We start from the raw sequence: 17,460 nt of genomic DNA on the forward strand, positions 1-17,460 counted from the left end.
TAATGTTTCTGCTGCTCAAAGAGCAAAAGAGGGGCGGTTTGCGCAGGGGGGGGGGGGGGGGGGGGGGGGTCTGGATGGAGAGGGGGAGGGGGGTCCCTACATACACACAACACACATCTGTAAAATAAATAAATAAAATAAAACAAAAATAAAATGGTCCCCACTGACCTGGTCGCCGCCGAACGGGTCTTTTCTTGCCGCTGCAGAAACGGACTTTGCTGAAAACCCCCAAGAAATGCCTCTCACAGAGAGAGCGGGGGTCCTTGCTGGGGCTGGGGCGACGTTTGGAAGTGGAGACGCGGTCGCTGTTGGACTCCCTCGCCTGGCGTTTCTGCCGGATCAGGGAGCTGGCGATAGCAGCCATCTGCCCGAACCCGATCTGCAGAAAGAGAGTCTATAGTCGCTGCCCGCCAGAGGTCGGATCTCGATGCGCTCCCTTCTCGTGGTGCACAAGCGCACGGGACGCCCCCAAAGAATATATATATATTAAAAAATAATAATAAAAAAAGTCGATTCTGGGTCTCGGTCCGCCGAGAGTTTTAACTAAATGGTATCCGGATCAGAGAATCCTGCGAGTCCCGCGCATCGTTGCATGTCATGCACCGTCTTTGAGGAGACAGTTGCATGCAACTGATCTGAGTTACGGTGGCGGCAGCCGACGGGGAAGCTGGAAATCAGCAGTCGCCGACCCTGCAGCGTAAACCTACGGGCAGGGCCGCTGGGGGCCGAGATACGGGTCGGGGAAACATGCAACAGTGTTCGGAGGTCGGTGCGGCTGCGTCGTCATTGGAGAGCCGCAGGTAATTCCCGGTGAGCGGCGCTGCGTCCGACGAGCACGAAATCCTCCTCTGCACGGCGCTCCGTCCTGACACCTCTTTAATTATGCGTGTCCACCTAAAGCCGAGTAATGCGCGCCTCTGTGTGCAAAAAAAAAAAAAAAAAAAAAAAAAGAAAAAGAAAGAAAATAGAAACAAGGCTGTCCTAACTTCCTCTGCGTGTTGTATTACGTCGTTCCCTCCATGCACATTGAACAATGAGACCGTCCGCGTCCGCCGGTAAAGACAGGAGCCCACATATGGGAGCCCACCCCTCTGTTCCGTCGATGGCACCTCTAGACGCAGGCTTGGGGAGGGGGGGGGGGGAATCAAATCGGCAGCAGAGGTTTTACTCCGCAAACATGCTGCAGCGCTGGAAATGAAGCCGGTGGGGAGCGATTTGTGTCTGAAGAGCAACAACTAGTTGAAGCAATGCACAGTGCAGCGCACAAATAATGAAGGGTGGGTTTTCCCCCCAAAGCGCAAGGAAGAATGAAAGAACGCAGTCGGTGAGTTACATCGCCGACGAGACTGAATGGACCACAGTCTCTCTCTCTCTCTCCTCTCTCTCTCCTCTCTCTCTCTCTCCTCTCTCTCTCTCTCTCTCTCTCTCTCTCTCTCTCTCTCTCTCTCTCTCTCTCTCTCTCTCTCCTCTCTAACTCTTAACGCAATCATACGTGATTGAGGTTCGTATAAGGAATCCACAAGGGTTGTATAGATTGATTCTCTCCTGATGAAAATGTGGCATTAAAAAGAAATACAAAAAGAATAAGGGTTAAACAGCTATTGGGCGTGTCTTTTCAATGAGACAAAAAAATGGGTTCCTCATCCCTAGAATTCGGGATGATGTCAGGTACAAATAAATGTAAAATGACAACGTTGCATTCGTTAGGGAAGCGTTTCGACAATACTTTTTCATCCACATAATCACCTCAGATCTTAATGGAAGAGATGATATAGAACATATTTAGTTTGGTCTAACAAAAGGTATTCATGGCCAACTGGAGACATAGTTCAAAGACAAAACACTGTGGGTGGACATGATTAAATAATGAATGAACAAATTAAATGAATAAATTAAATGCTCTGGCATAAATGAAATGAAAAGGTTACAAATCTCCTCCTGCCCATTTAAACACCTCTCAGTTCATAACCGCACCTCATGATGTGTGATTCCGATTCTTTCAAAAGGATCCAAACCCCTTAACACTTTTCACACCTAGAACTGCAAACTTCAGTGCATTATTGTGATACGGAAAGGATAGATGGTTTTATTATTAACAAATAAATAGTGAAAAGCTTGCGGTGCAATCATATTCAGTGCCACTTACTCTTATATCCCTAAATATAATCCATTGCAATCAAATGCCTTCAGCAGTCACCTAATTAGTAATCAGAGTCCACTTGCCTGTCATTTAATCTCAGTATCAATGCCGCTGTTCTGTGAAGGGCTCTGAGGTTCGTTACAGAACATCAGTGAACAAGCAACTTCTGAAAGACCTGGGAACAAATCCTCTGAGGGAGGGATAAGGTTGTGAAGTAGTTTCAAGCAAAGTTAGGTTATACAATTATATTCCGAGCCGAGAACATCTCACGGTGCACTTTTGGATTTATGTCAAAACTGCAAACTTACCAAGACTTGGCTGTCTTTCTAAACTAACAGACTGGCAAGGAGTGCTATAAACTTAAAGGAACACAGTGTAAATTCCAGGATTTTTGCAGAAGTCTGCCCCCTGTGGTGGCAAGTTGAAACGACACCAGTGTTGTGAACATGCATGGGAGACGAGGACAAAACATCTGCTGCTGCGACTGCACAGATCTTTTGTCTAGAGGTGTAATGTCTTCTGAGGTAAGAAAGCTATAAATATTGAAGTTAGCCTGCGTTCCCTCGCTAATGCATCCTGTGGACACGCGCTTGGGCACCCAGAGGATTCGGCCTAAATCACTCTCTCATAAACTGACTAGTCCAACATATAGAGGCAACTGCGGTAAATATAGGATAACTAATTTTACAGATCGGGCAATTTCCAGGGCATCTATGGAAAAGAAAATAAATAATGTCCAACTTCAAAACTTTCGCTATGCACCCTTCATTTATACTTGATGCATGCATGTTCCCTGCGGAAATGAAACACACTGAATCAAGCCAAAACAACTTTTGCAGCCTTTACACTCCATGACTCTAGGGGGCAGTCTATGCAAATACAGCAATCCTACAACACCACACTACTTGTATTCCAACAATTTATCCAACAATTCCAATAATTGGCATTTCTTAGGAGTGACAGCAATTTCTTTCCAAGAACTGTTCACAATCTGTTGATGGTGGTGATCTTTATGGGCCGAATCATAATGATGAATCTACACCAGTAGAAGTGTTTGCTCGTCCCCCACATTTTTTCGCATGAGACTTTCTGCATAGTTAGAAAATTTCCTAGGTACGCGTTTGCCGTTGTCACAGACACTACGAACCGTGCCCCCGTCCTGCAAAACACGCCTGCTGTCTTTAGGGGTAGGGTGAGGGGACCGGTTTAGGCATATTTTGAAGCTGCAGCCATAGCTAGAACCTTCTCAAAAACTTTGGGGAGCATGGATGGCACGCAGAGGGGCATGGTTGCTAAAATGTCATAATTTGGCCGTGTGGACCTCATGGATGCAATAAAGCATAAACCAGCCTTTAATCAGAGAAACAGCCCAGAGGCTCACAATAACTCACGAGGAGCTGCAGAGTTATACAGCTCGGGTAGAAGATTCGGTTGACAGGACAACTATAAGTTGTATCAGTTGTGCCCTTCAGATAGTTAGCTTCAGGTAGCAAGCTTCAGGTAGCTAGCTTTTATGGAAGAGAGGTAAGAAGAAAGCAACTGTTGAAAGAAACTATAAGAAGTCAACAGATATGAGACAGGACTACAGCAGGACTACAAGCCTATACAACTCCAAAGGAAGGTAAAAGATCCAACTAAGAATATCAATCTGACTGAGCTTGAGCTATATTTTCAAAGAAAACAAAGTAAAAAAATATTGGTCTTTAGATGTGCAAAGTGGGTAGATAAAATACAGCAAAAGTGGGTTAAACATTAAATACAAATCACACAATTTTACTTAATAAATCATGTATCATATTTCTTTCTCTTCACAATTGTAATGTAAAAACATGAAGCGGTTCAATGGATGTTATCACTTTCACAGAGCACTTGAAATACCCTTTTCTCCTGGTGACTCTGTTTTTCATCTAACTGAGCACAAACCCACTAATTAACCTTAGATGCCTCAAAGACAAAACCAAAAACCCTTCCCATTGGGAATTCCACATGGTTTTCAGTGTGTGCATGTTGCTAAGAGCCCCCACAGACATGTGCTTGGATGTAAATGCATGTTTGCGTGCAATACTGCAGAATACATATACATTTAAAAACTACGTTGCCAGAGTTGATGCCCATCATCTTGTGTCTGTTTGTTGCACAGAAGCAAAAACTGCAGAAGGACAAAAACACGAGGGTCAGCAAACCTTCCATGTCCCATGATGAAACAGCATGAAACATTTAAAGGCTTTCTCCACGACTTTGTTTGACATTCTCTATCCAAACCAAATCTCTTCCCCCAGCAAGATCAGGGAAACGATTTTAGATTGACTTACATAACATTTAGAAGAAAAAGAATCTGAACAGCTAGAGCCTTTTTAGTCTTTTGTCTGTTTTTTACATGTCAATGACAGTGAGGCAGACAGAGAAAGACACACGATGGATAAACTCTTACCTTTCCAAGACAAAGATAAACGAGCAAAAAGATATTGATTACAAACTGAGCGATTGCCACAGTAACAGACACAGTTTTGTATTAAATGGAGCTGCAGGTGAGAGGAAGAAATCATTATGCCACTGTGGTTTTAAGGAATATATCAATGATAAAGAGTCTAAACAACATTAACTATTCCCAGCTGTGTGCAACAGCATGATATACAGGGCGCGCAGGCAGGCTGCAGAGTGAGGCACAAAGGGAACATCTGAGAAGTGAGCGGGACCTTGCAGTCTGAGAGCTACAGATGTGGACATATATCTTTGTCAGGAAAAGATAAAGCATTCCCCTTCAGGAATCTGCTTAGCTTCCTCGTTCCACTGCAGACAATTAGTGTTCGCTCCCTGCAGAGATTTACAGCAGAGCAATGAACCAGTTCTACACAAGCTTAATCCAGAAAGAGACATTTTCTAAATGTCAAACTGTTTTTTTTTACATAAACCTCCATTTGTAACGTATCAAGTATAAAACTTTTATATAAAAAAAATGTTTATGAAAATGTGTAGGCGATACTTCAACGTTAAGTAAAATAAAGCTAAGCCTCAGAGCATCTGTGGTCCGGTCCAACCTCACTTGTTGTTGTCTGCTGCCATCTTGTGGTTAAAAAAACAAACCACAAGAGGACACGACAAGAGGAGGAGGCGATGGGGGAGTACACGTTCCAACTTCTAAGTTTGTCACTACTGAGTGTCCTTGAAATACCTCACAGATTTGTTGACTCACAATAGCTGGAGTGAGATTTCATAGTGTAATGTCTGCTCGACTTTCTCACTGAGTCCGTAGGAGGCTGAGGAGCAGAAATGTGAGAGAATGAAAGCAATCCCACAGCTCAGACTGCTTGTTCAACACACTTCTACTATCGGCAGAAATCATCACATAAATGCAAGCAGTTTGGGCCATAAAGACCCTCCCTTATTGTAAGGGTGAATCACACATTCAGACTATGGTTTGGGCTACAAAAAGTGAAGTAAAGGCAAAACAGCTGTTGTTTAAAAAAAAAGGCAAACTATTTAAACCAGCATTTTCCCTGTGTTAAAGTCTCTGAGGAAAAACACATTTAGACAAGTGAAGCCCAGATTTAGATTCACTCATGACAGGAAACAACCCTAACAACAAAAAATCTGTTCAGGCAGAGATGTAACCACATAAAAGTGTCATCTATTATTTTCACTATTTTGCTGCCCACCAGAAAGCCTCCCTTTTGGCTGAGACTTTCTCTTGAGATTTTCCACAGTGTTATGTGTTGCAACCACAAATCATATTGGGTTTTTACATGATAGACTGGCACAAACTAGTATATAATTGTAATGTGTAAGGCCAGATGTGTTGGAAACAAAATCATAAACATGTGGCAAGGATATCTGTTCACCTCACTTCACTCTGATAACCCTGCGTAGAATCTTGAGCAATCAATCGCCTTCAACTATTTGGTAAATAGAATCCATCTGTGTGCAATTAATTTCAGTATAAATACAGTGGTCCTACACAGGCTGCTTAGATTTGCTAGAGAATATTAGTTAAAAAAAGAAAAAAAAAACAGTACCACTAAGACCAGAGGAAAAAACAGACATATCGGAGATAAACTTGTGCAGAAGTTTAAATCAGGGTTTAGTTATAAATGCATAGTCTAATTCTTGAAAATCTGACAGAGCATTATTCAGTCTATCATCTGAAAATGAAGAGAGCATTACATAAATACTAACCTAACAAGAAATGGGTGTCTACATAAACTGAGGCCCAAGATAAGATAAGATAGGAAAATTCATTATTTTGATAAATGTAGGTTGTGCACTCCCAGAATCTTGTTTTGAGTGGTAAGGAAAGCCATTGTTAAAAGAAAGCCAAAATAAGCTGGTTACCATACCCTATAAACGGACTGTGTACCACACTCGACCCGCTAATTTGCACATTTGTATGTATCCTTCAATATCGCTGCTGCACTTTTTCCGGAAACGTACTGCAAAACTGTTTACAATGCAACTGTCTATTGTTAAATCACTGCTGCACCTTACTGCATATTTGTTTACATTGCTTACATTGTCTTTACATTTCAATCTGCCTACTGCTCACTGCTGCACTTTATCCAAAAGTTAAATTGAAAGTTATCCTGTATTTGACTGTGATTTACCACTGCATTTTTCTTATCCTGTACTGTAAATTCACTGCAAGGTATCCTGTAGAGTTACTGCAATCTTTCTGAGCTGTATGAAAAAACGAAATTTCGTTCTGTATGCACTCTGTGCTACAAAATGACAATAAAGAAAGTCTAAGTCTAAGTCTATGTAGAGGACACAGCAAGCATGTGAGCGAAGGTGCTCTTGTCCCGTCTGATGGGACCAAAATGGAAGGCTTTTGGCCTACACACAAAACCAACACGTCACATCACCCTGCACTCATCATCACCACTGCCCTGAAACACAGTGGTGACAGCATTATGCTGTGGGGTGATTTCTTCTTCTTCAGCAAGAACAGGGAAGCTGGGTAAAACATGCTATATACTACATAGGAATCTAGGTTCGCCAAGTGGCTCCTCAGCTAGAAGGACAGCAATCCTAAAACTTACAGCAAGAGCTACAATTCATTGATTTAGAAAATCCCAGACCTAAATCCAACTAGGAGTCTATGGCAAATCTTAAAGGTTGATGTTCATGTACACTTCTGGCTGAGCTTTATCCATCTCTAGATGCTGGTAAAGACATACCGCAAATATCTTGGTGCTGTAATTACAGCAAAAGCTGGCTGTACAATGTACTGACCCAATAGGTTGAATACAGGGAACGCTTAACAGTTTCAGATTCTTATGTGTAAAACGATATTTTAAAAAAAAAAAATTTTTACCTTGGCATCTAAGTTATTGACTACTGGTTTGTCGATCTGTCACACAAATAACCAAATTAATATATTTAAGTTTGTAGCTTTTAACATGAAAAAAACATGTTAATGAGCTAAGAAGTCTTCCTAATCTGCAGAAAAATGCTAAATTAAATGTCTGAACAACAGAAAACAACCTACTGCATTTAAATTATTCAAAATATGTTTGAGACAGCAATGTGAAATCTCCAGGTTATGATCCAGGTGCATATCTGACACAAGGAAAAGCAGGTGCAAACGTTTATGCCAACCCCAAAAGCCCATTGAAAAACAAAAACAAACATAGGGAAGAAAGGTTTGTATACTGACTGAACATAGTGATAAAACATTAATCTTTTCTTTATGCTCATTATCCACTGAAGAAAGTATGCTAGGGAAGTAAATAATGCAGTGAGAGGTCGGCACGGAAGAACGCTTGTTAAGGAATCTTCTTCCAAACTAGTGTTGTCCTGCTTCATTGTATCAATTATTTACTCAGGAGATGCTTGGTAATCTAACATTTCCCAAATTTTCATGAGGCACCAGAGGGTCAGCAGTTTAACTAGTGCCAGCACAATGCCTAGGTATTTAACTACAGTCTGTCGAGTCCTATTCCTTGGTGGTTGTACCTGTGAATTTCTCTACAAGTTTTAAAAATTCATAAATGCAGTTTAAACATTTTAACTTGAACTTGTAGCAGATTTGTGAAATATGATAGGTTGAGACTTTGCATCAATTTCTATCAAAACCTTGAGCTGACTACTGAAGACTTGATTGAGGTCACCCGGTTCAGGTAACAGTGAGCTGAGATACAGGAGAACGACCGCCAGGGCTGTCAGTAGGTGCCCTGCAGATCCCAGTGTGCACGCTGCTTTTGGTCCAAACTACCTCGAAGGAATCAGCTGTGCTTAATGGAGTTTCTAATTGTCTGCCCTGAATTTTTGAGCAATTGAGAGGTGACAGCAGCAGGCAGGAGGAGAAACAATGCACAGTGTTCCCTCTGTAAATACTAGTCAGTTTCTTTAATGCCTTTGAAAACAGGAACAGTTATGTCACAAGTGAACAACTGTAGCATTGCAGTCAGCTGCCTCTGAGATGACTAAAGGACACAGGGGTTATCTCAGGCATTTTGCCAAACACCAGTGTGTGTTTTGTTTGTGTGCACGTGTGCGCGCACGTGCATATAAATGTCACTTAGTTTTCATATCATTAGGACCAGTATACTATGTTGTGCACATTCAAAAAGTAGAAGAAGAATGTTTCATATCCAAGTTTGGCCTGTTTTGTAATATGCAAAAAAATAACTCAGGTCAAAGTAAAGCATAGGGATTGTTTTTTGTTATTTCAGAGTCCAAATAATATTCACGCAAAAAAGACCACAGCACTGATTTTCTTTCTACTAAATTAGTGATTTTTCTTTAACCTTTTGTTGATCAGTTCTGCTATAAGCTGTTTAAAACCGACACTGACATGAAAAGTTTGAATCACTGCCCTGGAGTGCGTCTGCTATAGCGCTATCCGTGGTGCTGAACGCGGTTCTGCATATCTGGGGCCCTCTTCCGGCCCCTGAAGTTTAGTGACTTCATCCCTGCATTGTCCTTTTCCATTGCCCTCCTTCGGATAAAGCCCTGCAAATATAGAGCTCGGCTGGGATGAAGTGTGTGGAGCTCTCCGTGTCCTCTCGGTGCCGACCGGCAGCAGCCTTCTGCGGCCGGCGCATACTGCACACAAAACTCGGGACAAACGCGAGGAGCGCAGGGAAAGGGGAGGCTCTCTCTGCTGCAGACTCGGAGGATGTTAAACACTCGAGTGTTTAATGAAAGCTTTCCCACTCCTTCCTTCCTCTTTCGCATCATCTCTCATTTTTTATATTCACCTTTCTTCTCTCTCTCTCTCTCGCTCTCGCTCGCCCTCTCTCTCTCCCTCTCTGTCACTCAAGAGAGAAAGCATGCAAAGCAAAGGCAGCTGTTGAAGCTATGTTTGTCTCTCACCGTCGGTGATAGTGGTCGACTTCGATCGTTGTCCACAGAAACACTGCAGCATATGCGCTCCTTTCTGAAGGAATGGCCTCAGAATCCTCATTGATTTGGGTTGGTGGGAGCCTTTCCTCAATCCAAACAATCGGACAGCGCTATCACAACACAGAAGGGTCAGGCAGCATAGCGTTGCCAGCCAGCCAGCCGCTCTCCGTGGGCTTCACAGCAGCCCCTCAAATCGCTAGAAGGGCACAGTCTGCGGGACAGATTACGCTAAAACGAGGCATCTTGAGTGATCCCCCCTTCTCTCTCTTTCGGCCTCTCTCTCTCTCTATCTATCTTCCCTTTCTCGTCCTATCTCACTCTCCCACAGTCTAGCCACGGTCATTCGCGTCCGCGCACTCCTCTTCCGCCACAGCAAGGCAACGCAAGGACGTTACAGTGTGCTCTTTTTAATTGTGGCTACATCCTCTGCCTCCGCGTCTTTTCCAGCAGCGGACGTAAAAAAAAAAAAAAGAAAAAAAGAAAAAGAAGGAACGCGAGATGAGAAGGGAGAGACTGCGCGGAGGAGGGAGGGAGGAGCGGAGGGAGGAGAAGAGGGGAGGGGGGGAAAGGGAGTACGCACGCCAAAGTTAAACTGCAGGGGTAAAGTGGCAGACCGGACACCGGTGAGGTAATGCGGAGTTGACGGTTTAGATCAGAAAAGCCGCACAGATGTTGGAACCAGAGATCCCCCCCAACACACCCCTCGTTTCTCTCTTCTTTTTTTCTCGATAAATCCACGGGGACCAAAACACAGACTTCCGCCGTCCTAAAGTCTTCCTCGTAATTTGATAGTAGCAGAAAGTGTCCGGCTTTGACGCTGCGTTATGAAAGAGCCAAAATATACTGCCCTTTAGGTTCAGTTAATCATCGCCCATCAGTGAAGGAGTTGTGTGCCACAATACCATCATTTTTTAGTCACTTTTCCACACAGAATATAATTATTAACTGGTGTTGCGCAGTATAAAGACCGCAATATTCACTTCAATATATTTTGGGGTTATTTTTCTTCCATCAAAACATTTCTCCCTCCTCTCTACCTGAGCTGTATAATTACGTGATACAGTCCATCTAATATATTAGGAGCAAACGAAGCATACTGCACCCAAGCAATCCTGCAAAAGTAAATATTGCAGGATTATATATAAACATTATTTATAAGTATTGTATGAATCACAGCATCAAATATGGATGCTGCGATTACTGATGCGATCTGAAATACTGTGTGGCTCAGCCGAAAATCATATTGAGCAGGTTTTTCAGAAAAAGGTGCCCAGTGTCTTACTATAAAAAAAAGACGTTGAGAAGGGTGGGAAAAGGTAGGCGAGCAGGAACAAAACAAGAATAAAACAGAAACATTGTTGTTTATTAAAAGCTGCTCTTTAAACAGTTGGTGAGCAGACTTGTGCAGTATAATCAGCCTTAGCAATAAACTGGAAAGTAGGAGTTTTTGGCAGTTGGAAAATGGCTATGATTATAAATGCCTGTTTAATGGGTGTTCGGTAAAATCTGTTAGAAAGTGTTAAAGAAATATACACTTTTTATACAAAAGCCATGACCTAATCCTTAAAGTCCAAGCTCTAGGATGTAGACATGCATTTTGGTCCATGATGACAAGCACTATCCTTTGTTGCAATGGTAAAAGGAAGACATAGAGAGACTTTTACCACTAGAGGGGGGTATAGCATTAAATGTTTAAAGTTCAGAGACAAAAGATGGATCTAAAGTTGGCCAACATAAGAAATGGACACCAACAGCGAAACCAAAACGAAATGTTTATATCCCAGATGTTGGTGTTAGAGCTCAATTCCCTCTGCAGCATTTTTCTGAAACTGCTTTAAATTACTGCATTTTTGTGTAGTCCATTCGTGTTGGTTCTAGTTATTGTGCAACATTGCACCATGCACAAGGACAACAATTTGTCACACAAAATACCTTGGGAAAATGCTGTGGCTGTTCATAAGATACAATGTACATCAAAGAACACGTCAGGTCAGCAAAAAGCTTTAACAGCAGTCATGCAAATAAGAGGTCAGAGAGGAATAAAGAGAAGCTGAGTGCAGAGACCGAGGATAGAGGGGCTGTGGCGAAGGATGATGTGGGGACTGGTCTGGCACCAGACCCAGAGTCACAGATATGTTGATGTTGCTGTTTGTTCAGATCCCAAAACTGCCCCCCTGCAAAGCAACCACTTGCCGGCTTCAGCAGAGAGTGGATGACATTGTCTGCATGCATAAAAGTACAAAGGGAATCCTGATTCATGATCAATCAATACATTTAATAAAATGTTTTACTGTAAACAAATTCTTTATTCAAAGCCGTTGAATGTTTAAACTGTGGAATATTTTGAGAAAAGTTGTAGTTATCAGTCTTCTTTATCTTCTTATATCCCAAAATCTGATCAGTATTTCAGTATTGGCCTGAAATTAACTGATGCAGCCCTGAAATAGATGTGAGGGATCAGTAAGTGAAAAATTGTGTGGTGATAGTTATTTCCTTGTACAAATAATAATAAATCTTCTTAAAAGGTTTACCTTTTTTTTGCACAATTGTCCTGCTCCGTATCTACTCTCAGTATTTTTCCTTTCTTCGGGTAAGTTCTTACCCACCCATCCTCCAGAAACCAGTGCTATGACTGTACCTCCTTCATGTATTTAAATATAACCAGGCAGATAAATCAGATTTATTTTTATTTCTTCAGGTGTACATGCAGTGTTGTAGTGGTATTTCACAGAATTACTTTATAGAAACTCTGTCAAATGTTTTGGGTGTCTGTCCTCAAGCTCCTCACAATGGTTGCTTGAATTTTGGTCCATTCCTCCTGACAGAACAAGTGTAAAAGGGTTGCAGGCCATCTCAAAACATAGAATTTGTTGTTTTTAAGCCACTGTGTAATTAATTTGGTGGTACTTTAAGGTTCACTGTCCATTTGGAGGACCCATGTTAACTTCCTGGCTGATGGCTTGAGATTATGCCTTCTTATTTGAATATATAGTTGTTTTTCCTAATGATGCAATTATTTTATGAAGTGCACCAGTCTCTGGTCATGATGACACCACCTGCATACGTCACAGTTGAGTTGGTGTTCTAAAGTATTAAAGCCTTTGTCCCTAACTGCATTTTCAAACTGCAATCTGGCATTTCGAGTCAATCCTCTCAGAGTGGCTTTTCAACTAATGTCAGTACAGAATTTGTTTCACAGTAAATGATCCTAGTCTTTTACCAGCCTCACCCAGCATTTTCACAAGATATTTTGCTTTGACCAAGGGGTTGATCCGCACATTTCACATCAAAACACATTTATTTCTAAGACACAAAACTCTTATTCTTCATGAATGATATGATGGCTGGACATTTCTATTTTGGCTGGACATTTCTAACACATTATATAGGTTAATTACAAAAAGACTGATGTTTTCAAGCCTCATCCAAACACACATTCTTATCATTGACTAATACTGCGTTTGCTAATTATTGTTTGAACACACGTACATTGCACCTTTAGACATCTGGACATTGTACCCTTGATGAAAACTTGAGGTCCACAATTCTTCTCCCTCGGGTCTTGAGTGAATTTCTTTTGATGTCACAAGGAAGCAGAATGTTTAAAAAAAACATAACCCTCTCCCAAATAGCAGAAAGACATACTGATCTTAATGTATGTAGAGACTGCCTTACAACTAATCTCTCTTATTATTCAGGCATTTAGCAGACAGAAAAAATGAAGGTAATCCAAACTGGACTAAAACAGGGAAAGCCGAGTGTGATTTATTGTCAGACAGAGAAAAAAAAGTATGTGTCTTTCTATACAGCATGTATAAATATCTGGTTTCAGCTGTATATAACCTGTCTGCATTAAAGCAAACTCAGGTCTGTCTTGAATGACACTATGGAAAGACGCTAAACAAGCCATTAGTCATTTCACCTTCAAAAATACGTCAGCATCAGGGAGGTTAAAATGTTCACCTTGTAAGGCAATACTGCCTTTGTTTGAAGCATAATCAAAATTAATTTGGTATTGCACTGTAACAAAATATTATACATCAGTATAAAAGATTTGCATAGGTGCTTCAGTCTCAAGTGGTATCTTGTTTAGTGTTTTTTATCTATTAACTGAAAATGGTTTTTAGTTTAGTTTTTTTTTATAAATATAAAATTTTGCTTGTTTTACATAAAAAAACAACTATTTGGATAGCTCTTTTGATGTTTTTGAACAATCAGAAGAGATTTTGGGTTTTTAACTAGGAAATGTCTGCACTTACATACACGGCACCATCCAGTGATGTCAAAAGTATCCACATCTATTACTCAAGTAGAAGTATAGATACTAGGGTTTAAAAATACTTCTGTAGAAGTAGACGTATCAACTCAAACCTTTTACTCAAGTAAAAGCATAAAAGTACCGGATATAAAACTACATAAAGTATTAAAACAGAAGTTATCCCCTGCCACCACCCACCCCTATTATTATAATTGTATAGTATGATGTTAATATTGAAAAAAAAATGTTTCACCCACATATGTCCATTGAAAACGTACCATTTAGTACAATGCAAATATTAAAGGTCTATATAGGTACAATACTGAGCATCAACATAGGTTTCATAGAGCAGAAAATGTGATGCTGGTTGCCTATAAGCATTGGTGCAAAAAGTCAAACTTCAGAGACATATTATCAATAACCTTTTACTTGTTATTATTGGAAATGTAATAGGCCATCCAAGCATAGCTACAGGAATTGATGAGGACAACAGATGTATAATAACACAACTGGACATGAAAATGAGTGCATTACCCTCCTATAACAATTCCCTTATATGTTTTTCTCTATACAGTAGACAGCGTTGTAAAAATGAATGATTAATCCTGGTAGTTAATCAAAAAACGAAAAAGAACAAAGAATCCTAAAAATGCAATGTTCTTCTGAATTTTGTTCTTCCTCTTAAGTTTTTGTTGGACGAACAATTTGGTGCTGTACTGCCTCCAACCACAATCAGAATCATTCTGTTCGGGTAGTGCAATTTATCTGAATACTTCTTTTGTTTTTCTTTTGTTTTTTATTGACAAGCCAGAACAAAAACAAGCTGAAATAAAATAGAAGTAATTCAAACTCAAATTCAAAATTCAAAAATACGTTATGTATCCCAGAGGGAAATTAAATTGAAAAGCAGGAATGAAATTTTGAAAAAAATAAAAATAAAACTCTATCAGAGTAACAGAGCTACTTCAACGTGCTGCCACCCTGAGCGGCGCAATTCTAGAAATGAGAAATAATGAGACTATTTTCAAAATGTAAGGAGTAGAAAGTACAGGTAATTGCTTGAAAAGGTAAGGAGTGGAAATAAAAAGTGGGCTAAAAAATAATTACTCCACTAAAGTATAAATGGACTGAACTTACAGAGCGCTTTTCCAGTCATACCTACCACCCAAAGCGCTGTACAATAGAGCCACATTCACCCAGTCACACTCACATTCATACACCGATACGCAGCTCGGTAGGCAATTGGGATTGCCTTGCAAAGGGGCGCATCGACATATGACAAAGGGAAGCTGGAATTAAACTCACAACCTTCAGATCTCAAGACAACTACTCAACCCATCAAGTAACCAGTAAGGTAGCAAAGTATTTTTACTTTGTTACTTGACACCTCTGGCACCGTCTAAACGTGGCTAAGTTTATCTTTTTAGAAACAATATTATAAATTCTCTATGAAAGAACTAATGAGCCAAGTTTGCGTCCGGTCGGTAGTTGCTAACAACAGAAAAACACTTTATAAATATAACAACTTTAGAAATATACTTTATAAATAAAATAACATTACATCACAAACAATGCTGGACTCTTCTCAAACACATAAAAGGTCTTTACAGCAAAAGATTTATAGAATTCTCCTTTTCTTTTAAGTTAGTTATACTACCTAATCACACAATATTTGCTTTGTTTATGACATTAGGTTGCTGCATTGCAAAATAAATAAATAAAAATAAAACAGTACAACTAATCAAGGAGAATATTCAGTTGCCAGTACCTCAACAATATAAAATAAAAATAAAACACCACTTTTCCCTAGTTCACAAAAAAATGATAATTTAGCTGTTTGGAAATATTTTTGGTGGCACAATCCAAGAACAATCACGTCTTGGAAACTAAAGGAAACTTTTATTGAATTAATGCTGTTTTAATAGTATTTTAAGAATCTTTTATAATGTGTCAGCATGCTACAAGCAGCATGGCTGTTAAACATTCGACTGCAGGTTTTACCTGAGCAGAGAACTGACAAATTAACCAGCTAATTTAGACTCCCAGTATTACTCTATAAAGAGCAGAACAGCACAGAGGTGTATCCTCTGTATATTAAGCATTTACCATAAAGAGATATAATATTTAACATAACTTTGTTGTACAAGTTTTGTCTTCTATTCCCTTTTCTTCTTTAAATTAATAATACATCCTATCTAAATAAATAAATGTATTGTATTATTTTAGTACCAATCTGAATGCTTGTTGCACTTCTGCAATTAGATCATGTTTTATATCCTTGTTTAAATTTTTTCTGTCATAATAATGAGAGACTTTTGCTCAAAGTAATCACACCTTAAGAAACTGCAACTGAAGTAATTTTACAAAAGGTACATGTTGGATTTTTAATGAACCTTTGTTTTATTGTTTATTTTATTATTACTTATTATTGATTCAATCGTCTACCATCTGGAAAATATACTTTAAAATATTTTTATGATTTCTGCTTCAGTGAAAGTATAACTTTAAAAAATCAGATATGTTTATTTAACAATTCTAATCAGATCCCTATATTATTAGTGGTGCACAAATTAATTTGCCAGTGATTGAAATTGACCAATTTCCACTTGATCAGCTCTGACCAATGATTTGTAGATCAAACATTAAGAAAAATCTTATCCAATATTGTTTTCACTTTTCATTAAATATATTAAACCCTAAAATTTCCTCTTTTTTTCAGTAAACAAGCTATATGTATTTTTATTGACTTTGTTACAAGTTTAATTAAAACAGATAAAGGTTTGGACTGATGCTGCAGGACTGAGTAGGGTAGGAGGTAGAAAAAGGAGCCAGTATGCTTCCTATCATACTGGGGTTCCCCAAGGGTCCATCCAGGGTCCCCTCCTATTCAATATCTACATGCTCCCACTTGCTCAGATCATAAAAAACAACATCAGCTACCATAACTACGCAGATGACACACAGCTTTACATCACCATGTCACCAGGTGACTATAAACCAGTTCAGGCACTGAGTAAATGCCTAGAAGAAATCAACTCCTGGATGTGCCAACATTTTCTTCAGTTGAATAAAAACAAAACAGAAGTAATAATATTTGGACCAATAGAGGAGAGATCAAAAGTTAGCACACAGCTTCAGTCGCTTCAGCTAAAAATCACTGATCAGGCCCGAAATCTGGGAGTAGTGATGGACTCAGACCTGAACCCCCAAAAGCATCTTAAGACTGTTACAAGGTCGGCTTTCTATCACCTGGAGAACATTTCCAGGATTAAAGGACTAATGTCTCAAAAGGATCTGGAAAAACTAATCCATGCATTCATCTTTAATCAAATGTATTACTTTCACAGGCCTGCCTTAAAAGTGGATCAGACAGCTGCAGCTGATCCAGAACGCTGCTGCCCGCGTCCTCACTAAGACTAAGAAAGTAGAGCACATCACCCCAGTTCTAAAGTCCTTACACTGGCTCCCTGTATCTCAGAGAATAGACTTTAAAATACTTCTGTTAGTCTATAAATCCCTGAATGGCTTAGCACCTAAATACATCACAGACTTGTTATCAGTGTATTAACCATCCAGACCACTCAGGTCTTCTGGCTCCAGCCTACTCTGCATACCTAGAACCAGAACTAAACAAGGAGAAGCAGCATTTAGTTCCTACACTCCACTGATCTGGAACAAACTTCCAGAAAACTGTAAAAGTGCGGAAAGCCTGAGTTCTTTT

General features: G+C 39.9%; 1 protein-coding gene across 3 annotated transcripts in view; it reads right to left on the reverse strand.

Annotated features, from left to right (window-relative positions):
* LOC118556098 (fibroblast growth factor 12) overlaps positions 1-9,943 on the reverse strand; it is a 40,088-nt gene extending 30,145 nt beyond the window's left edge. The window contains exon 1 of one of the 3 annotated variants that reach the window (XM_036138141.1): positions 9,452-9,943. In XM_036138141.1, the coding sequence (XP_035994034.1) occupies positions 9,452-9,542 (91 nt within the window). In that variant the 5' untranslated portion in view covers positions 9,543-9,943. Of the gene's footprint in view, positions 1-168; positions 1,363-9,451 lie in introns of those variants that run through there. The other 2 variants (XM_036138139.1, XM_036138140.1) reach the window with 2 other exon arrangements.
* Between the last annotated feature and the right edge of the window lie 7,517 nt (positions 9,944-17,460).

The sequence above is a fragment of the Fundulus heteroclitus genome, chromosome 6 (genome assembly GCF_011125445.2).
Source record: "Fundulus heteroclitus isolate FHET01 chromosome 6, MU-UCD_Fhet_4.1, whole genome shotgun sequence".
Taxonomy (NCBI): domain Eukaryota; kingdom Metazoa; phylum Chordata; class Actinopteri; order Cyprinodontiformes; family Fundulidae; genus Fundulus; species Fundulus heteroclitus.